This window comes from Anomalospiza imberbis, chromosome 5 (genome assembly GCF_031753505.1).
Source record: "Anomalospiza imberbis isolate Cuckoo-Finch-1a 21T00152 chromosome 5, ASM3175350v1, whole genome shotgun sequence".
NCBI lineage: Eukaryota > Metazoa > Chordata > Aves > Passeriformes > Viduidae > Anomalospiza > Anomalospiza imberbis.
In genome coordinates, this window is record NC_089685.1 from 21,854,278 (window position 1) to 21,878,366 (window position 24,089).

The 24,089-nt window shown below is 35.3% G+C and overlaps 1 protein-coding gene across 12 annotated transcripts in view; it reads left to right on the forward strand.

The window, feature by feature from the left end:
• Window positions 1-24,089, forward strand: part of CADPS2 (calcium dependent secretion activator 2) — a 284,902-nt gene that overhangs the window by 178,122 nt on the left and 82,691 nt on the right. For all 12 annotated transcript variants that reach the window (XM_068189862.1, XM_068189864.1, XM_068189853.1 and 9 more), the window contains exons 10-13: window positions 3,077-3,185; window positions 4,344-4,547; window positions 12,088-12,224; window positions 15,794-15,981. In XM_068189862.1, coding sequence (XP_068045963.1) covers window positions 3,077-3,185; window positions 4,344-4,547; window positions 12,088-12,224; window positions 15,794-15,981 — 638 coding nt within the window. The remainder of the gene's footprint in view (window positions 1-3,076; window positions 3,186-4,343; window positions 4,548-12,087; window positions 12,225-15,793; window positions 15,982-24,089) is intronic.

The window sequence follows — 24,089 nt, forward strand, 5'->3', positions numbered from 1 at the left end:
TTACAAAACTGGTAGAACAACTGATAGTCAGGTGTTTGGACATCTGAAAAATAACAAAATTCAAGTAAATGCTGTTGTAGGAAGATAATTGCCTTTTATTCTGTCAAGATTACTGTTCAAGAGGACAAACTGATTCTGTTTTTGTCTGAGAATGTGTTGTAGATAGTCCTGACTATTGAGTACTCATTATTCTATAAAGTATTTATGCTAATTTGCTGAATTCTTAGGCAAAGCAGATTTCAGCTCCATTTACTACTAACAATACACTTAAACTCAGTCATGGATCTATATTTAAAAGTGTTACTTCAGACTGTGCCGATGATTCTTTTTGTAGTAAGTGAGAGCAGCCACTGATGACCATAAGGAAAAGGGTTTAAGAGACTTCAAGTGTAAATAAATGAGGCAAGTTCTGTATTTCTTTGTTTTGTTGAAACTTTTTGCCCCAACAAAATTTTCTTGAATTTTTCCTGTTTCTTTGGTGAAGAAACTTCAAAATGTCTAATTTTCAACAAAAAGATGAAGTCACCAATCATGACTGATTGTTCCTTTAAAATAAGAGAACACATTTGCAATACGTTCGATAAAATAAAATCAGCAGCATTATAATGTCTGTCTTGTTATCGTGGTAAGGTTAAAAATGAATAAAGATACACAGCCCAGATCTTACACAAGTTTATCTTCAAAAACATTCAGTGGCTGAAGAAATCTGAAAAATATGGGCAGCTTATTTCATTCAACCAAATTGAATAAATTGAAAATTTTTTACTACAGTGTCCAGTATCAAAAATTAAAACTGTAGATTCAGTTTGCAAAGAAAAGAAAAGGAGGAAGCTCTCATTAAATGTAATGCTAATTGCAGAGGATTCAGAGTTGTGTGACTAGCTAACAGCTCCTTCCATGTCTGTCCATGAGGGCAAATATGGCTGTGGGACAATAAGCAGGGAAGTACCAAGCAGTGACAGAGGTGATGCTGCTGCCAGGCCTAGAGCAGAGGGCATAGCATAGGAATGAGCCCCATGTCAGGATTGACAGGGTTGGCAGAGACAGCCCCAGCCCAGACTCCCATTTCAGCCTCCTGGGGCCATCATCCCCAGCCCCAGAAATGCCACAGCAGGTCTCCAGTTCTCCACATCCCAGTCCATCCTTGGCCTGTGCCCATGGCTTGGGCAGGGGCTGGTTGCCCTGTTCCCAGCTGGACCCTGTCTGCAAGGCCCTGCCTTTTCAGCCCAGGGATACCTTAAAATGTTTAAATCAAAATACAGTAATTTTCTAAAGTATGACGTGAATGAATGCAAGACTGTGGGCTCAATGCACAAATAGCAAGGTGGAATTCTGCTATTCCTGTCATGCTAGAGGATGGACTAGCTGCTTCTGGCAATCCCTTTCTGGCCTGAAAGTCTGAATTTTGGGGTAGACTAGATTGTCTTTTGTGTTTATGTATATTTCATGTGGTCTTGGTGTGCCCATTGAAGTTAATGTACCAAATCTGATGTGGAAAGCTGACACTCAGTTTCAGTTGCATGACAGTGTCTCTCAAATTCTTATCCCTGTAAAACTGTCTTTGCTTAACTAATGAAATAACTAAAACTAGAAGAGCTATGTTTAGTTTCTCTCCGCTACAGACTCCTGCTGTGGTTCTAGAGACACCAGTTTGGCATTTGAGGCCCGATGGCCATTTTACAGAGAGAGCTATTACACCTGTTCCTTTTGCTTGTACAGGCTGTGCCAGGGATGTTCAGGCACCATGCACTACATGCACATAAATAGCATAGTCCTGTTTCAGAAAAGCCCAGTACGTAAAATAATGAAATATTTTTAGAGCATTACCCAGATAATGGTTACACATTCAATTCTTATTTTCAAAAAGCATCAACCTTTTACAAAGAGTAAAGATACAGCACCAGCAAATATATGAATGAAGCTGAAATCAGCTGTCTAAATTTTACTTCAAAAAGGATCATTCCTAAAGTTGTATTATTTTAATAAATGTAGATACTTTAGCTGAGCAATCAGTAGTCAAAATAAAAATAATCCATTATCTATCAGATGAGCTCCTTACCTGTCTGGAAAACCTAGTATAATTTTACAGATAGTTTAAAACAAGTCTGTTGGCCATGTATCCTGCAGTCCTTGGAGATGAGATTTTCAGAGGTGCGTATACATTCAGTTCCCTTTACTTTCAGGTATTCACAGATTGATGTGCTCTTTCTTCTGGTCTTCTTCTTTAATCCTCCCAGCTCTTCATGTAGAGCTGGGAACACCTCAGTTTTGTTTCAGTGATTGCTTTTCTCCTCACAGATATTACATTTTTTTCTTTATCATTCTTTATCTTTCCAGTCAGCTTTTCCTCACCTGTCCTTATAATTTTCTGTTCTGTCTACAGAGTCAAAAACCACCTGGTGACAGAGTCTCTTCTTACTGCTTCATAAGTTCTTTGACAATTGTACCTGATGACAAGTAACTAATGTTGTCCATGCCAGCTGCAGGCAGCTTGGCCTGCACAGTACTTTATCTAGTGAGCAGAGTGGGTGAGAACACAGATGCAAAAGGCACAGAAATTAGACTGTAAAATCAAACTGGAGGTTCTGATACTTGCCATCATTAGCTAGAATTGGCTGGATTATACGTTCCTTTTTCCAGTTTCATGGTAATTGTGCCACTCATTCTGCAAACAGTACTTTTATACATAACAGTTCTTGTTTTCCCCATTTCTTGGAATATAGTTCTTTTTTTCCTCTTACAGTATACTGAGAAATTTGGTCAGTACCACAATACCAAGTATTTTCACTACCAGAATCTAAATAGCTTCCTTTCATTTTTTCATAAAGCTCCAGCCCAAAATGTATTTCAGGAAACTGCAGAGAGGTGTGTTTGTGGGTTATTTGTTTTGGAGATTTTTCCTTCATTTTGGCAGAAAGGGGAAAGGAGGAGAAATTTTACACTGTAAATACTTCTGGGAAAGGGAAAAAATGGGACTTATTTATGCAGTGCAAATTAAAGCTAATTTAAACAGCGGTACGTTTGTTATACAGTTCTGAAATACAATTCATTAATTAAGAAATCCTTTCTTATTCAGGTTAGCCAATACACATTTGCAATGTGCAGTTACAGAGAAAAGAAGTCTGAGCCTCAAGAACTGATGCAACTAGAAGGATACACAGTGGATTACACAGCTCCTCACACAGGTACTTTTCATTATTTTGAAGTAGCACAATGTATTTGTGTAAAATAGCTGTTTCAATTTGCTAATTTTGATCTAGCAGCAAAAACTCCCAAGGTTCTTTGGCAGAAAAAAATCCCAAGATTCTTTGGTAATTATTCCACTAGGACATTCTGATGTGAAAAATCGTGCTTTTAGAAATAAGTTTGTTGTAAGACTAATGAAAAATAAACTTTACACTGAAGTTTCCTGAAACACTGTAAGTTCACATATAATACAAGAAGAAAGTTGTCAATTCTAGTTAGTCTTCCCCTTTTCTCTTTTTGATGATGGTGGCATGTGGCAGTATACTGTGAAGTATATTCATAAATAATTTAGAAAAGAAGAAAAATTATGACAATGCCTGTGAAAGACAAGTTAGTCATAGTAATCAAAAATAAATTTGGAGATACCAGAAAAATCTCCTGAAGTTAATATTAAAATGGAAGAGGGAAATCACATGCAGAGAAAAACAATTCTACCTATGCAGTGGAGGGTTATGAAATTAGGAGACTCTGAGACATTGAAGATTGATCTTTGAAAATGTTGTGTCGATGTTTAGAATAATTGAGAATGCAAACAATGCTCTGAAGGCGTTTGGAAAACCAAAACAATTCTGTCATGAAGAAATCCCAGCACAGCCATGTTGACTGTTGCGTCCTGTTCTCATTATGTATATTAGTTACCAAAAAAACACTGGAATGAGGAAAAGGACTAAGGAAGAGCAGCACTGATAAATGATATGGAGCTGTCTCTGTTCAATAAAAGATAAAGTTGACAGGGATTTCCCGCTAATAAAATAATACCAGGAAGGAGAATATGTTAAAAAAAAAAGCGAAATAGCATATGGCAGAGAGAAGATGAATAAGAGATAAGTTGGAGCTGAATTTAAAGTGGAGTCATTTAAATATTTTCTCCTGTGCTTTCTGTATTTGTTCTACTTATGTTACTTGTATATGTTACCATTTGATCCTTATAGCTCTAGATTTATCTTATTTCTAGGTCATAAATACCTATAAAATGTTTTAACACACTCCTCCACATGCACACATACTCTGAGTAAAACCAGTAATGTAATAAACATTGATGGTGATTTAGAAGTAACTTATATTTATCAAGATTACCTTCTTATTTACTGCTTCAGGTCTTCAGGGTGGTCGGATGTTTTTCAACGCTGTTAAAGAGGGCGATACCGTGATATTTGCCAGTGACGATGAGCAGGATAGAATACTCTGGGTTCAAGCTATGTACAGAGCCACAGGTCAATCTTACAAGCCTGTTCCTGCAAGTCAAGCTCAGAAGATGAATCTTAAAGGAGGCAATGCCAACACAGATATATCCCCACTTTGTAAGTTGGCTTTTCTTTTCTTTTGTGGCTTTGGTTTTGGGTTTTGCTGGTAAAATATGTAGCAGCTCCCTCAATGAAGTTTAATTAAGCAGAACTTATTCACTAGGCAAATGTGTCTAGCCATTCATTGTTAGCCAAAAGCTCTTTAACTCGGATTATTATTAACAACAAGGGAAATCCTGACTTGTAGGTCATTATTTTTATTATAATCCATGAAAATACAACAATTAGCTTCATATTCCTTACAACTGACCCATATATTACCATGGAGACGGTGTTTGGTTTGCATTATATATTTCATTAGCTAGCCAGTGTAGTGTTGAATAGAAAAGCATCAATCTATTCTCAGAATTTTTATAGATTTAGGTCAGCTTTATCATATATTGTATGTATATTAGTTATGAAAAAATTGCCATGCAGACAGTACATTGTGAGTTGAAAGGCAATAGATGGGCTCCTGGATTTTTTTTTGGCACATACTGTAATATTAAATTACATATAAAAAATTCTTTAAATTATTCAGGCTTAAATTTTCATCACCTTTCTTTAAGGAAAGTATAGTTTCAGAGAAATCAATGTAGATAGCATATATTAAACATATTTTAAATCTTCATATTATCTCTTTGAAAGTATTCTGTCATGTAGATATCTGCACAAAGGAAGCTTTTTCTGGTTTTTTATATTGTTACAGTGGCTGAGTACAATCCAATCACCTTTTGTAGTGGCCATCAAATTTCTTGACCATCATACGATTATTATACAATAATCCTTCTTCATTATCATATAACCATACATGCATAGTGATAAAAGGGAGAAATACATTTTAGACTAAACTTGGTTTAGTGTCTGAAGTCTGTAGCAGGTTGATCCAAACCCATTCTCTTCCCTTAGTCCTGCTATCACTCAGTCGCACGACCTTCTGTTCATCTTATAAACTTCTATCAGTTTGCTTTCAGAAAACAGTAAAATGTGCTTGTTAAATTTAGTAATATTTATCTAAAATCCTGAGGAGCTCTCAATGTCATTGAGCTTTTCAGTGTCAAGGTCATTGAAAAAAGTTTAATCTCACAAAAGCACTGACATCTGTTTTTCATCTGAAACAATTTGGAAAGGCATTAATCTGAAACACCTTGTGAAATAATCATTCATTATGGGGCCATTAAGGTGAAGTAGGATGGAAGTAACATTGCAGAAGCAAAGGTAAGGCAACAGCCAAGAAGTGCTTCTGCTCACCTCCTCCCAATTCCCTGGATTTGTGCTCGGGGGTGGGAGTTCACTGTGTTTCTTCCTGATGTCCCTACTTCGTGTGCATCAATTAGAAAATACAAAAGAAGTGACCACTGACAGCAGTAGCCAAAGACCTTCTCCTGGTTTTGGACACAGTGTTCACCCAGAAGTGAAAGCAACTAGAATACTCTGACCACAGGGCAATGAAAGCTATAGAAAGAAAAAGGTACAAAAAACAATCACAAGTTTGGATATACTGAAACTGTGTTTTCAGAGATAAAACTACTGATAATGTTGAAGAATTAAACACCAAGATTGTAACATCTTGATATTATTTTAGACATTATTTTAGATGGAATACAGTTCTCAGGTGGAAACCACAGAAAAAGTAAGGATTATTTTAAAGATGTTATAACGGAAGCTCAAAAGCCTAAAATATCATGTATTTTTCTGTCATGCTTATGTATCTACTTACACAAACTCATATGACTGAACTGTATATAAATCAAAATTCCATGTTTAAATTATTATTTTACTTTGGGTTAATATACTTTAATGTTGATATTTTGTAATAATTCACAAAGTAATTAATAACTTATTATAATTCATAAATTTCTTTGCAATAGAGCAACTTTTGGAATTTAATTTAATGTGATATTTAGAACTATTGTTTGACTGATTTCTATAATCCAGTTCTCTCTACATGAGTAAATTCTTTTATTCTGTCTTTTGTACTTGAGGTAGAAATGGGCATAATCAAATTAATCAGTTTGTTAGATACTTCAGGAACTGGGGTTTTCACATATAACCTTAAATAATTTTCTGAGAGTCCTACTTCCTTTAAATATATACTGTGCTGTATTTCTTGAGGAATAGTTTTACTCCTAAGAAGACGCTATAGCTGACCTTTTATCACATGTAATAGATTCAGTTTCACGAAAAGTTTGTTTTCTTTTCCCATAGAAAAATGTTTGCATGAAGCTGTATCTTTTATTTTTAATCAAGATATAACACCACGTACTTGAGAGCTGGCATATATATTAAATTAAATTAATTTCCATTTTTTGTTCTTTACTATGGTACATTTTTAGTATTAGGAAATACAATTTTGAACAGAAAATTACTATTTTTATGATTTTTAGTTTCCTATTGATGCACAATTTAAGCATTCCCAGCCAATAGAAGATCACATTGTTTTAGTTTCTGCAGTATATCATGCAATGACATATCCACATACAGAAAGTAGAAAACTAGCTTGGGCTTTATGAAACAAATGGCAGTTAATGGCATTCAAACCTCAAAAGTCTGTCCTCATTTTCTTTATCCTCTAAGATGAAAAATGAACTCGCCCTGATAAAATGTTCCAAAAGAATTTTTGATAACTTGGAGAAAATTAAATATCTTTAAACTGCAGGATGTAGAAAAAAATCAACTTGAGGAGAAATGTTTCAATATTTTTCTGTATTGCGGTTATAAAATATCTCCTTTCATCCTGAAATTTTCTTGATAGTTATGAAAAACATATGAAAGTGCTGTTTAACAGAATCAAACTACTATTGTACTTGTCCAACTTCTAAAATGTATACTAGTCAATTTTTTCATCTATAAGTAACTTGGTATTTCAGTCTTGTGGTATTAGGTGACTCCAAAACAAAAGTGAAGGCAGGCTAATGTCAGCAAATGATCAAGGAAAGGAGACTGACCTTCAGATCCACTGTTCTGCATAAGCATGCTGAATGAAAGAATAGAATCTTTAAGGATGTATGACTGTAGAATAGCCAGAAGTTTCCCAAGGACACTAATGTTTTAGGGAAAGCACCAATGAAAAGCAGATTAATTTGAATCACATAAAGGTTCAGGATGTGATCCCTTTTTTAATGAGCAGTGTATTAGGAGATATATTCATACAGTTGAAAAGGCTGCTGGAGTGCTTAGCACTGCTAATAACTTGTTCATGACACAGGAGTTAAAAGTAGCACATGAGGGGATTGTCATGACTTAATGAAGAAATACAAAGCCAAATGTTCTGAACCTATACCCTCATGAGTTCAGAGACAGTCTCTTTCAATTAATTACATTTTTAGAAACAATCAAGTCAAAGGTATTTTTTTATTTGACATAATTTTCTCAGCAGGTTTTGCAGGAAAAGAAGACTGGAGTAACTCCACCCTCCCTTCATGTTTCCCCAGTCCCCTTTAGGTCCATTTCCTTCTTGCCTCCAACCATCCCTGTCTCCCTTTTAGAAAGAAAATGTTTACACCAGCCTCCACCACCTCAGGCAGCCAGCAAGTCACCTGTGTGCTCTCTTTTGTACTAGTCAGGAACACGTAAAAACTATCTACAATCCTCTTCAAATCTGCCCTTCAGCAAAATACTGGCAGTCAGTGTGATATCCCCAGCCTGACAGACCATATGGGCCAGCTGTTTTCTCATTCTCTACCACTTTCTCTGCAGAAGTTATTTCATGGCCTGACACCTAAATTATATAGTTCTGGGGTCATAGATTGTCTCTTTGGCCTGTGTAGTTCTTTGGAGTCCTGGTCAATGATCAGGAGTCAAAATGTTCCCAGTGTAAGCTGTCACCATCTGTCTGGAGTGGCACTTGAAGGAATGTAATGCATGTCTTAGCACTGTCTTTTCCGACCAGTTCCAGCCCCTTCTGGAGCAGAGTCATAGTTCTTTACCCTACTAGTCTTAGTCTTTAAAGCTTTTTAATCCCTACAATACTAGATTGCTTGCCTCTTCCTTCTCTTCTTTCCTGCTTGCCTGAGCTAGTTCAAATTGCTTTCACGATGCTTAAAATCAAGCAGAGATGCTACAGAGAGCCACAAAAAGGAGTAGGTCACCACTCAGCAGGGCCAGTGCCTGTAGTTCACCCTAGCACAGAGTAGATGATGCAGGAAATGTGTATTTGCTTCTAGGCTGGAATGGGGCAGAGACATTGGGTAGGGATGCTAGAACCACTTGAGAATGTGCCATAAACATGAAACTCTTGGTAGTCTTAATTCAGTCAACTCTGTATGAGCTGAGTCAGTGAGGATTTGATGATTTTAATAGCCTTTGCAGCTGGACTAAAATTTAAAGTTTCTTGCAAAGATGGCAAAATGCATACTTAGAATGCTGTTCTGCCCTAATGAAAATTTTTGTCTGAAAGAACAACCAAATAATGTGTTAAAACTCCTGTAAAGGCTTTTGTTAGTTTTTAACATTGCTTGAAAATATGTTTATTTGTCCTATATTGATTAAGAAAATAAAAAAGGATAGTTTCCAAAAGATGAAATGCAGAACCTGAAACAGGCAGTGCAACGTGGAAATAGCAGCCAATGATGTTGAGTGAAAGGCAACATGGAAAGCGTGGCAAAAAATTGGATTAAGAAGGGAAGAAAAACTAATTGTGAAAAAGCAAGAAAAATATTACTGCTTCAAACCTCTCCCCAAATATCTTCCCAACATTTTCCAAGATTGAGAAAATGTAGAGAAAAATGAATTTGTATTTTTTTTTCTTAACTATATGACAGTATATCACTCTATATGTCTTTTGCATTTGCATGTTGTTTGAATAGGAAATCTAAAGCTCATTTATGTAAGAATTTGAAAAAAGCAATCACTCTAACAATTTTTAAAAGTAGAGTCTTGAGTAATTTTTTTAGTCACAGTCATATACCATTTATGAATTCATTCATGATCCTTGCTCAAGTTCTTACATTTTTTTAATTCCTTATGGTTTCAAAATATTTACCAGTTATCTTGTTTGTACATCATATCAATAAATAAAAATGTAATGTATTACACTAGATCTATTTTTCTGTTATTTCCTGCTTGCCTACAGCTGGCAAAGGTAAGTTTTTAGTTGTTTTTCTGTTGCTTAAATATATTAGGTAACAGATTTTCTGTTACTTTTTGACAATGTTTTTTGTACTACTTGATTCACTCAAAAAGATGATCAGTCATGGATCTTTCTTTTAGAATTAAATCTAGCAAATGTTTATACTTTTAAATCAGTACTTTTGCTTATTTTGCCCAAATTATGTAATAGCAAATTCTGCTCTCACAAGCTGTTTTGTATTCAGTAGGTCACCTTACTAATTATGATCATCTGGATACTGTGTCAGTATGCTGGATCTGATTTGCAACATCCAATCTCCTGATTTCAAAATACTTACATTACTTGTCAGTACTTACACTTTCTCTCTTAAAAAATGGGCATTTTTTATGTTAGTGTGGTTAACCAGATAAAAAACCAAAAGGTTGTTTTAAGAATGATGCAACTCTGTATAATTTTCTAAATGATGGCAAAAAGAAATATTAGTACTTTTTTGTCATATGTCTTACTATGAATAATATTTATAGTATATGATAAACCTGATATTAGAAGGAAAATTTATACAAAATGCTGAAATCAGTTACTTGCACATTAAATATAGCATATTTGAAAAGAGATTTATCTGTGTTTGGACATTTTGGAAGCTACAGATAACTTCATATGTTGTTTAGTACTTTTGGTAATGTAGTTGTGTTGATGTCAGTTGTTTATCTTTGAATTAATGTGTTTAAATACAGTTAAATTGAACTAATTAAGAGAGAGCATTTCCTGTACTTATGTCAAAAATATGAGCTAGGTTTGTCATTAATGATAGGCTAGTCTAATGCTCATTGAAATATTGCTAATCTGTGTAATCATATATGCTACAGATCTTTCAAGCATTTAAAATACATGCTGCTGCTTCTCTGGGGTGATGGTCTCATACCTTACACCATCGACATATTGTCATACTGTTTATTTGCTACATCCACCTTGGTGAAATCTGTCACATGGATGTGACTCTTGCTTTGACAATGCAAAGCCAAGTGATATGAATTAGTTTCTGTATCTTTCTAGGATTTGATGTTGCAGATCCTTCAGCTTGAATTAAATAATGTTCTCATCCACAAATACAGCTGAAAGTTGGACTTGACATGGATCAATATGATCTGGGGCTAAATTTCTAAATGTGACTGATTATGTTAGCATCATGCCCACAGATCAATATTGAGTTTTATTATGAACCTGACTCTATAATTGGGTTTAATCAATAAACTTTTGTCTCCTTTCTTTAGAAATTTCAGATTTCTACTACGCAGGTTTTCAAAATTGCATTTATACTATACAGATCTATACTTTTCTGGTAACAAATATAAAAAGATATAGGTTTGAACTTAAAGGAACAAAGAGCTCCGACCCTATTGAAAGGGGAAGTCAATTTTTAAGTTGATAGGACTGTTCACCCCAGTACAGTCTATAGAATCCAAGACAGCTAATGTGCTAATACGTAACTAGTCCTTTTGGGCACTGTAAGGCTTTTTCTGTCCATCCTAGATAGATAATTCACATTGAAGACTTTGACAAAACAGAACATTAATGAAAGCAATCACTAGAGCTTCTCTTTTGATAAACCCGCGGGGTTTAAAGGCGTTGAAAGATGCAATCTGTGAAGAACAATAAATTTGGGCCTTTGATTGAAGTGCCATTTGGGATGGGATGCTTTCTCAATGTATTTACACAAAAATGCTGCTCCCTTTTTCAGTACACTTTGCTGGAAGGTTGAAGGAGCTCTTTGCCATTACTACATTAAGGTTTGTCTCATTAAAAGCTGAGTACAAAAAGAAGGCTGGAAATGACCTAGCTCAAGCTAGTGTGTTCATTTCTGCTCCAGTTTGCCATTTGAGAAGTAGGCTTCAAGCCATGATGAATATTTCTATTAAGTGGTACTTTGAACTGCAGTAAAGATGCTCTTTCTTTTCTGAAGAAATAAATGCATAAACCTGTTTGGGGTTCTTTTAGATTTTTTTCTTTTTCTTTTTCCTTTTTTATATTTTGTGGTTATTTTTCTAAAATTAAAAAGAGAGCCATACTAAACCAGGAAATTACAGAATATTTTTCATTTCTGCTCATAACATTGTTTTTAAATTGAAACATTTGCAGAGTCCACTAGAAAACAATTCTTTAATACTTTTTTCATGTACTATGTTGTGTTTTCTGGCAGCCTTTCTAAATTTTGGTTTATCTGTCATTGGGTAGCAATTTTTTTCACTGTTACATTCAGTAAATTGGTATGATTGATAGAAAAATAATTCAGTAATAATTTTTTCAGATTAAAAGATTGACATTCTGTAATAATTCCCCTGCAAGCATCTCTCTATATGAGTTATTTCTTTGAGATACTTTCAAGAAAGCTTAGATATTGAGACTTATATGCCATGTGTACACTGGTGTTTGTAAGTCTGAACACACAGTCACACGTATTGTTCTGCACATTTTTCCTTTTTATAACAGATACGGACCGTGGCCAGAAACATGGCATGGATGAGTTTATTTCTGCTAATCCCTGCAAATTTGACCATGCTTCCCTCTTTAGACTGCTTCAGAGACAGACCTTGGATCACAGATTGAATGACTCCTATTCTTGTTTGGTGAGTACTGGCTGGAAGATAGATATAAAGAAGTGAGAAATAGTTATTACAAAGTAGTCCTTTCTTCCTCATTCATTCAACAACTGCAGTTGTAGGCGGAATAAAGGATCCAATCGATTGGTTTTAAATTTGAAAATTACATACTTGCAAGCGGCTGCTGTGCCACTCAATAGAAAGCAAAGAGACACGAACTGTCTTCAATTTTATCAGCTGAAATTTATCATGTCCTCTGGGGAGGTTCGAATAAAAACAGAAAGTTTTGACAATAGCAAGAACTCCTGTGGTAGAATTTACTGACACCTGTACAGGCATTTTAAGGTCCAAATGTAGTTGCCTCAGCTCAGACATTTTCACCTGTCTTATAATTCTTCATTCCACTCTGGTGTGAAGGAAAAACACCAAAGAAGGGAGGCAGACCCATAAGCAATATAGATACATGGGCATACATGTATTACCTGAACTGCAAGTAACAAAGGGAAGTATAATCATTAAACAAAAGCAAATAGAATGTGATCTCTGTATGAAAATGAATGTTTTCCACATTCAAATACCATCATTACTATCATAAAAGGTAAGATGTTGGCTGCAGTTTCTTTATTGTACAATCATTTTCTGTTCTGTGCTTTGTGAACTAGTTGAGGATGGGGCTGCTTCAGGTTTTGTTTTCATTAGGGAAGAAGACCAGCAGCAATCTCGTGGAAGTTCATCAGATTATATACACTCGTTAAACAGGTTTTTATGGGGCAGACCTCAGCCTCCTGAGGCTTTATTTTTCACCTGATATTATGCTTGAAATAGTGATCTCTCACTAAGAATCTAAAATGCCTCACAGCACATAATTTTTTTTCACTTTAATATCCCAACAGCAACAAAAAAAGATAATGGGGATTTTTACTTATTTTTTCCATTGTTCTGACTAGTCTTGTAATACAAAGATAATAATTGGAATTTTTTTTATTGTTTGCAGCTATTAAAAAGGAGAAAAATATATTATTTGATGATAGTTGCCTCCCTTTTAAAATACTTCCAGATACATATGTATAGAAAAGTTAAAGGACTCATTTTCTGTTTGTGGGTTGCACACTGTATCAAAGAGGCCTGAAGGTACATCTGTACAAAGTAATTGGCACTCAAAGAGAAAATGGTTAGCTTTCTACCAGTGCATTGGGGTCAAACTCTTTTTTTATAATAATAATATAGTAAGACACTTAATATAACCTTGAAATCAGGAACTTTTAGAAGAGGTTAGGTGAAATGCACAGTGCTATAGCAACCATAAAGCAGATGTATTTCTCACAGTTCTTTTTTAAATTCAGCGTTTAATAAGTGGAATGGATGATAATTTTTTTAACTGCATATTTAACTACATTTTTATATTTTAAAAAAATTGGGAATGTCAAGATAACAATAGAATACATGGACATGTAAGTGTGATTTTTCTTTTCTCTAACAGGTCATTTCCCATAGTCTTTTAGAAACAATTCATCCCTTATTTCAACAAAAACAGTGTAACCACACATATGACTTGTAAAAAAAAATTAAAGTGTAGGAATTAATATTATGCAAAGTTCTGTATTAAATTATTATATAATGTACATTTCTTCTATTCTACATTCTTCATGGTATAGGGAGAGTATTAAGGGGGTGGGGGACTTTGGGTTTTGGGGTTTTTTTCAATTAAAAAATAAAAAAATATGTGATTATCTAATACCAGTACTTTGTAGGACATAGTTGTTATGTGTTTGTGAGACTTACACATGATGTGGGATTGAACAAGGGCAAGGAAAGCACACATTTATATGAAAAACAACCACAGAAACAGATCTTTTAAGAGAGACTGAAGTTAAATTAATAAGTTCTTTAAAATTTTGTATTCTTGTCATAATTATATCTTATGAGAATGAGCAGAAATTTTAATCGTTTGCTTTTCTACTGCTAGGCAATGGTATGCAACATTTTGTTATGTTTTCCATAAAAACATAGGGAGAGATCAGTGACAATGACAACATATTGGGAGAATATCAATCACAATAACCACTGTTGATTATATCTAGAGCTAGCATACATATTATTGCAAAAATACAGTTTAAATACCTTTGTTTTCTTGTTTCAATAGAATAACATATTTTGTATCAAACACTATGTAAGGTATATGCGGCATTGCAACATGATCAGATACTAGATTAACATGCTGAGTACTGTTCTGGGTTCTAAAACTACATGTTCTCTAGAAATAGATGAAGCTCCTTAAAAGCAATGGAAACACTGACTTCAAAGAAATTAATTAGGAGCAATAATTATTAAATATTTAACACCATTGTGGTGTTCTTGTTTGGAGATAATATGTTAAATTGAGGAGTTTGGGGAGAATATAAAGCTTGAATTCATGTCTCGAACAAGTATATTAGTGAAGTTAAAGCACAGATTTTTTTAAACTGATGTGAATATATTTTTACATATTGTTCAATAGTATTTCTGCTGATATTTTGTACAAACATTAGCCATCGGATCTTGTGGAAGTATTCACAAGCATTAGGGAAATATTGGTCTTCAGCTGCTATATTTGGTATTTGCAAATTCTTTATTTTGCAAAATCATTTTGCATATCCAAGTTATTTGTATATTTGAGTTCAGGTATTCCTCAATCCCTCTTAACCATTTGATGAGATGGAATGATGAGAGATGATGAGAGGGAAATATCATCATGATCAAAACAAGAACAAAGAAAAATGCTTACGTAGAACAGCTGTGCAGTATTTGTAGTTTTCCAAGGTTTATGTTTTCTTCATGCTGCTTTTTGGAAGCTCACTCTGCTACTTCTTATCATACTTCTGCATCAAGACTCAATTATATTTTTTCCACTCTGGATTCACTCAAGAACTGTTTTTATCATGTGAAGGTGTCTGTACTTTGCTCATGTCTGTATCAGGGTTAAGCTGTTCTCATCAAGACTCTGACCAAGAAATCTCTCAATAAGCTTGAGAATATCTAATAATTATTTAAGGTCAAATCTTACTCAGGTGGCTTTTAACAAACTATCTAGCTTTGCATCTCTTTACTAGTAAAAGTTGTTTTAAAGTTGTTAGAAGTGCGTGCATGTTACATAGGTAAAGGGTGGAATTGTGGTAAGAATATTAAAGTTGCAGCCACCGAGAAGTGACCATCCAGAAACTGTGCTTTAATGTCCCTCAGCATTTCCCAAATTTTAATTTGTATCTTATAATTGATTGCTAAAACAAAATTAATTATTTAAAAGTGTTAGTTTATTTTAGGTTTAGATATATAACTTAATCTGTCCCAGACTTTGGATGTATTAGCATGTTTTTTGTAAACAAGGTATTTCATATATCTCATAACTGCAAATAGTTTCCTGACATTTAATCCTTTCAGTAAGAGGGCTATTGTAGGTCTAGCTTTCAGTGCCGTCAGCATTAGTCAGATGGAAATCATTCTAATATAGAAAGTGTATGTGATGGACATAAAAATCTATGTTTCTATTCTTTGTCTGATTTAAAGCTGAGAGCGGGAAAATAAATCTCAAAATGTTGTGTGTTTTTTTTGCCTTTCAGGGCTGGTTTAGCCCAGGTCAGGTTTTCGTGTTGGATGAATACTGCGCTCGCTATGGGGTGAGAGGCTGTCACCGCCATCTCTGCTATCTCGACGAACTGATTGAATATTCAGAAAATGGTTCTGTCATTGATCCAACCTTGCTCCACTACAGCTTTGCATTTTGTGCCTCTCATGTTCATGGTAACAGGTAATTTATGATACCTTTTTTAATCCATAGTATTTAAATGCATAGTCTGAATAAAAGTATTTATAGGCTCTTGCATTCACCAGGTAGGGAACTGCACACAACAGAAATCAGTTAGCGAAAGTTTCTTCAGGGGTACTGGAGGTTCCGTACAGATTACTGTTAAAAGAAATCTCCTTTTAGCATGTACTGTCTTAATGCAATATGTTTTCAAGATAAAAAACTCTTAAAAGGGTAGTCTTCTTCATTCTGCATTTATATTGTGGTACTAAATGGTGATTCCAGTAAATATTTTGAACAATTATGCGGTTTAAGGGAAATTTTGACTTTCTGCAGTCTGTAGCTTGGCAACTAATCATACTATACTGTATTCTTCTGTCTGTGCTATCACAGAGAGAAATAACATATATTGGGAATTAGCTGTAAGCCCCAGCCAGGAAGAGCTAGGACACTTCTACAATCCTTTCCACTAGACAGGTAGGCTACTTCAGGAGCTTTTGGCCACAGTGATTGTCTTGGGATGGTATCTTCATTCCACTTGCAAGTGAAAGAAAAAAAAAAAAAAAGTTGTTGCTTTGCTATTTTTGCACATTCTTTAAAAGAAGCACTGCTTCATCTATGTCTTGTTCCAGACTGTGAGAGGACAAGCTCTGCTGCTGGAGAGCGCCAATTGCAGATCAGATCATTGGGTAGCTCAGGTCAGGAAGGACCACAGGAGGTCTCTAGGCAAACCTCCTGCATGAAGCAGGGTCAGTTATGAGGTCAGACCAGGTTGCTCAGGGCTTTTTCCAGTCAGGACTTTACCCCATTTGAACCATTCTAATTTCAGTGTAGTTGTATCTATTGCCTGTCGTCTACCACTTGGTACACACAGAGGGCAGTCATTCAGTCCACCTCAACACCTCCTATTCTTCAGGCTGAGCAAGCCCAACTCCTTCAGCTTCACGTCAGAGCACGTGCTCTGTTGTCTGACTATCACAGTGGCAATTCAGTAGACTTGCTCCCTGTCTTCCTTGTACTTGAGTGGGATGTGGGGCAGGCAGTCTATCAAATTATAGGAGAACATGCATTTATGTCTATTTTGTGCACTAGAGTTGTAGACTGCTGTATGGGATATATTTAAGAAGACTAAAACTAGCAAGAAGAAACCCAATAGATCCTCCCAACTCATCCAATCCTGACACTAGGGGAAAACATCACAGTCCCAAATGAAATTACTCTCAGGAAGTCCCCAAACTGAATCTTGATTAGGATTGGAAGAGAGATTTTCTGTCCAAGACCTATGCTTATGTTGCTTTGCTACCAGTCAGCCACAGAGGCTGTTTTATTTGTCCTGAAGCCAGAGAAGAAGAGGTAATCCTTAGGAAGGATATTGTTTCCTTCACTGGCTCAGACAAAGCCTCATCTGGAGCTGGGGATTTGTGACCTGAGCGATTTCATAGTGGTAGACTGACAATATATAATACATGATAACATCCAAAATTGAAATGTTTTTGAATGTGCTTGAAATGTTGTCAAGAATCTTAACATTCATACCAGTAAGTTAGGAGATTTCTGGCTTTTATTTGGTAACCTATTCTCTGTAAAAGCATGCTTCTTCGTCAGTTCCTCAAGAACCTGACACATTCGTATTTCCTATTGAGTCCGAGTCTTTGTTGTTTCTCTCCTTTTTATTATTGGATTCAACCTAAGAAGACAAACATATGTGATAATTGCTCAAACTTACTTCAAGAATTCAAAAGAAAGGTAGATACATTTCTTTTTATTTCATAATTTGAGTGAAGGACAACTGTGCACACAGTGCATGAAAATATCTCAGAGAGCACATCATTTACACAGTGGTAAGCACTCTGTATTCTGTCTATTCCTACAGTACGGATATTCTCTGAATAGCATATTATGAGTGTTTTAGAAATAAAAGAAGTGTTGAACAGAGAGGGTCTGACTAGAACTGAGATATTGTAAAAAGGAAGAAAAAAGAAACATGAAGAAAGAAAAAAAGTAAGTCAAGGACAGAGGCAGACACACTCACTCAGAATGACAGACACAGATATATGGGCACATAATATACCCACTCATTCATTTACTGCAGCACTAAGAAATAGTAAAAGGTAAAAGAGAATTTCACAGACAATGCACGACAGGCCAAAGTTCTAGGCTGGTCCCTGGCGTTAAGCATTTTTGTTTTGTAAGTCAGTCTGGGAATCAGAAAGACCACAGAACAAAGGGCTTTATACTCTGGCCATGATGTATTTAATTTATATGTCACCTTTGCTTCACAGAGGGATCTTAGACCCTCCCCAAGCCTGAGAAAGATCATCAAAATTGATCTTGAAGTCAGGTGGTGGAGGAACATGTAGAAATGCAGCCGTATCTGTAGTTCATATTGTCCATTTCATTTATGTATGAATTTTAAAATAACAGGCAATCTAGTGACATCAGTCAAACAATCAGATACAAGTTTCTGTCACCTTAATTTCTGGTGAGGAGAAACTCAATCTGAATCAGCTTTGGCTCTTTCTACCCTTCATATGTATTCAAAATTCTTCCAACATGTTTTTGAATCTTCAGGTGTCCTGTGTGTTGTTTTGCTACACCGTAGGATGTGAAACATGTTTCATGCTGCGGGCTGTAATATTGCAGATTTTAACACAGTACCATGGGTTTATTTCAAAACACTTGGAATAAACATGTAGAAGTTTTCAGGGAAATTTGGAGCACAGAGGAGACCTGAACTGAGCTCCAGTGTAGGCTGTATGCAGCAGACCTTGTCTCCTGATCTCAGAACTACAGAGCAGTCCCCAGCTTTTTTTTTTTCTTTCCTGAGATGAAGATATAGACAACAACTTCTGCTAGATTTATCAAGCATACTTGTACTTTGTGTGTCTTATGCCAGTGTTGTTGGTTTAGGAACAGAAATGTTTACTCAGGGTCAAACACAATGTGCTGAGTCCTAGACTGAGAAATTCAAAGCTTATTTGTCCTTTTCCTTTCCCATTTGTTAGTCCATTACAACTGGGCTAACAAACTGCTTATATAGAAAAGATATTTCTGCTTTTGTAGATTATACTCTTAAGACATTCTCTTCATAAATAGCCAACAAGGAAAATATTTCACTAAAAAAATAGCTGTACTGTGTTTAAACAAATATACATCCTTGGATTTGAGTCAACTATTTTATTTTCTTCTGTAAATAAAATCATCTTTCATTGTCTGTACTTCTGGTGCTATGTGGATTTACTGTACCGTCTCTTTTGACTTCTCATCACCATGATTTTCTTTTGAAATATTCCATGGCCATTTATATGAAATATTCTATATAGTCCTCATCAATATAGTTAGTTCACAAGTAAACTTGTTGCTCTGCACTTATGCATAAACTTATTGCTGGTGAAAGTGAAATGGGCAGAACAGGGAACTATAGGACATTCCTGAATGATGACATTTCCGTCTAAACAGTCCAGGTAGGAGCTATTGTTTTCATCCCTATCATGTTCACTCTTGTCTACTTTTCATGCTGTGACTTCTATTTAGTCCCTCTTGTCTGAAATGAATGCTGGTGGGTATCACATGAAGTGTGAAGTGACTTCTCTCCACCTGCTGAGTTGCAGACTGAATTGAAAAATTCAAAATTCAAGCATATTCCCTTGATATAACTTTTCTTATTCAGAAATATATCTGATGAAATGGAAGTTCAGATATGAGAAGTGAATGTGAAAGTAAGGCTACAAAAATCAGTATTTAACTGAAGATGAATAGGTTGGGGGTTTTGTCTTTATTGTAAAAGCTTCAGCACATGTGTGTTTCCATAGAAGAGCAGTCATATTGAGTCAGGGTTCTTCTAAGCCAGTCAGTCATCTGTCTCCAGCATTGACCTGCCTGGAGCAAAAGAAGAACAAGCATGCGCAATATTTCCTCTTTCTGACTCCAAACTCTTTGCAGCTCAGAATATGCCCTGTTTGGTAACCTGGAGTGAGTCTTTATTTCAGATACTTGTCCATTGCACCCCTGAACCACTGTAAGCCCTTTTCACCCTCAACACCTTCGGCAGCAAGTTTCACAACTCAGCCTCCTCTTGCTTGAAGAACTATTGCTTTGAACTTGACTCCTACACATCTCATTTCATGCTCTGCTTCTATTGGAGAGTTAAAGGAGAAAAAAGAAAAATCCTCTTCTCTCTCTTTGCTGTTTAAGATTCAAGAACTTGAAGTGAACAATACAGTGATTGCATTGGATGGAAGTTTTCTGCTAGTTGCTTATCCTTTTCTAGTGTTTCCCAGTGTTGATTTGCTCCTTTGACTGGTATCGAACAGGGACAATTTCATGGAATTAGCCATCGTAAAACCTCCATTCTGAATAACTGTGTTTTCCTTACATTTATCTATGTTTGTCATTGTTTTCTGTTGTATTGCTACCTGTTTTCATGGGGTCTTTCTAGAATTCCACACTATGCCACATATTATTAAAATTACATTTTCTGTCACCTCAGTTCTCAGCTGTTAGCCAGGCCATTTATAAATACTGTAAAATAGCTCAAGTCTCAGCACAAACCTCTGCAGAACTTTACTGATAACATGACTTCACAGCACCTACTCACCTCTCTAATTTTAAACATAAATGTAGGAACTTTTACTCAGACACTGTTTAATTGCCTTTAAAGCCTTTGATTAGGGACTGTCAGAAGAGCTTTGGAAATCCAGGTATTTCATATGAATCAGGTCACACTCATCCACATGTTTTCAATCCTTTTAGAGAACTCCAAGGTCAGAAGGTAAGATTTCTCTGTCATATGGCTTCAAAGCTATACAGACTTGACAATAGGTAATATTTACCCAAATTTCCTGACTTTTATCCTTAAATATCCTTATATTATGGTTCCTTCTAATTTTCTGGGATGCATGTAATACTTAGTGGCCTGTATTTCCCTTGGCTCCTTGGAGACTTTTTCTGATTTTTATCCTCCCATTTTGATTCTGATCTCCCATTCCCCAGAAGTTCTTGATGAAAACTTCCACATACCCACAGGTAATTCAAGTTGCCAGGTGGTCCTGGCAATTTACTGCTGTCTGTTTTATTCATTTGTTCCATTAAGGGGTTTTTTTAGTTGCTTACATTTTTTAAAACATATTATGCTGAAAATGAAGAGTCCTTTTGCTATGGACAAAGAGGGGTTCCAGCATAGAAATCCTCTTCATAATAATTTACTTCATAATAATACACCAGTACAAAAAATTATTTCTGTTGTAGACTTGCCCTCTCTGAAAGCTACTTTTAGGTCCTTGCCATCATTTGACAATGTAGATTCTCTGATAAGCTTCTTGCTTTGGTTACGCTTGGAGGAAATAGAGTAGAATAAAGGGTTTCACTTCACAAGTGAAGTGAAGCTATGGAAACTTTGGAAAGTGCTATGTATTCATATATTTCTTTTCATTTTTCAGTGTTTTGTGGTAGGAAACATTTATTGCAAATTTACACTTTGTGTCGAGTCATAAAAAAATGTTCAGAGAAATCGTCCTTTTTAAATCTGGGACAAGGAAATTCATGAAAATAAAGAAAATAGTATAATTCCATTGCTCCATCTCTTCTGTTTTTTTATTTCCTAGAACTTCTGAATAGGTATTTTCTTCTCTGACTAACTTAACTTTAAAGTAAGGTTGTCTGTATCTTGATAAGTTCTCCTTCATTTTGTGACATTCATAAACAATATGGAATATGACTTAATATAAGATTCCAGAACTTAAGTCAGTAGTTTCATCATTTTTCTGCTCATGGTCACCATCTGATATGAAAGGTTTTGTCCAGTTGTCTCTTCCTAGGAGTATTATGTTTTCACATGCACAATTTTATATATAAAATATTTAAATATCATGTAGACTTTTCCTTAGACGGTTTTCCCAAAAAAATGTTGCTAACAAGATTTTGTGGACCATTTTGGTTTTAAGGACTTGAAAATTCTTCCTCTTTCTGCTGTGTTTCTTATTCAGTCTCAATCCTACATGTTCTGTCTGTGTTATAATTACAGCAGGTGCAAGGTCTACTTCTACTGGTTTTTATTGGCAATAGGACCTTTTGCTTTAATCCTTGATCTGTTCCAAGGCTGTCCAACAGCTGGAGGAAGGAGCCTGAGTTCCCTTACAGGGTGGATCTTTAGGGAAGTGTGTAACATCAGTCTGCTAGTCTCTCTTGTGTTTGATACAGCATCTAGAGATGTAACAAGAGTCTATTTTTTTTTGTAGTTTGTCTCATTTTTCTAATGGTGAAAGTGATTTCTCATTCTTAAACCCACGTTTTTGTTCAGAAGTCATTTGTTATCATTCAGTATTTGCCCAGAACAATGGAATGAGAAAATGACCTTTTAGGATTGATATGCTATGTGAGTTTGTGCTGCTAATGGAGAAGCAGTATTCTCTCAAAATAAAAAATTATCGCTCTTCTTCCAAGTGAATATAATCTTCCTTTTTTTCTGAGGCTTGTTGGGCAATGTGGAGAATAGAAATTCTTCACTAGGCCCTGTGTCAGGCATCTGCATCATCCTTCTTTTCTGGAAGCTGATCATCTTAATGGTATATGGAGCACAGAGGAAGGCTTACCATCCCTAAACGTCATGCAATATTTTGTTATTAATTTCAACTAATTACTGCCTTTACATAACTTTATACATTGGGTAAAATGACATTATATTAATACTTGTTTTGCTTTTCAGTAGAAAATATAACTGCATAAAATATTGTTGAAATCAACCTGATTTATGACCTTAATCTGTTTTAGTGACCTTCAGAATTGGTAATTTTCATTCCGATGTGAAAAAAGGGCATGATGTAAGCAGATGTCACAGCAGCCTGAGAACTGCTTACAGCAGAAGGCTCTATTGTGCCAGTTTTATGTCAGAATATTCGAAGAATAGTTAATATAATCAAGAAAATGCTCAGTCTTCAAGTGTCTGCTGGTTAAAGGTGTGTTTGAATGCCATGCAGTAATGCACTGTCTTCATTTTCTGTGATAAAAAGACGTCTGCTCTGTATCTCTCTATAAGATGATAGTGGAAATTATCATTCTTACATTTCTGTAGCATAAACCATGGACTCTTCAAAAGCCTTAGTACAGTTGCATTTTAAAGGAAAATTTGGATATTTAAGTTCTTTAATATAAAGTTCTATAAACAGATAATAAAAATTCTACATCAAATTCTTAAAAATTTAATCTTTGGCTTTCTAAGAAACAAGCAGTCAGACTTTTATCTTGCTAATTTGAAGCTTGTCAGTGTTCTTTCATTTGATTGTACATCCTGCTGGATATAAAAACAAGTGCTTTCAGAAAGCACTGGAGCCTTCTAAAACAATTTGTTTCTAGAAGAAAGGATGGTTTTTAAGTTTGGTTTTGTTATTTCAATGTCCTTGAAATGTAGTTTATTACAGAAATGTCTTAAAGACCTTAGGTGAAGTATTAGATTTTTTTATTTTGTTTTTCATAATAATTTGCCATCTTGCTCTGGCAAGATGGCAAATTCTTTTTGATCAGCCTTACTGCTCATACCTGTGTGTATGTTAGAATATCAATCTGTACATTACTTTCCTCATACTCTTTTTTTTTCATGACACACCAAAGTGATGGTCTATGTTTTTAATGAGAAAGGCACATTGAAAATACTTTTATAATTTTTAAAATATGTAAAGATGCAAAAAAGGACCAGTTTCAATGATGTTCCAGAGGAAGAAGACCAGGCATGTTCAGTTAGTATTTCCAAGGCTGTCTTAATAATGCAGCCTTGCTTAAGGTAACTGTTCTCTCTTCGAGAGGCCACTAGGAGAAGCTGTTTCCAAAGTTGAGGGCTGGAAACAATCCACAGCCAACCCAGTGTCCATGTCTAATTCCTGTTGGAAGTGGAATACAGTTTTATCTTACCTTCTGTAGGTTTTTACAATAATCTTAATCCTACAATTCATCAAGTACCTCTGCAAATTATTGCAGGTTTTAAGACCTCTAGAGATAAAAATAATTTTAGATGATACTTCAAGCCTTAAAGGATTATGTAATGTGAGGAAAAACAGTCCATTGCAACAGGAAAACCAAAATCCACTGCCTAATCAGTCAGCTACTCTAGTGTAACTGCT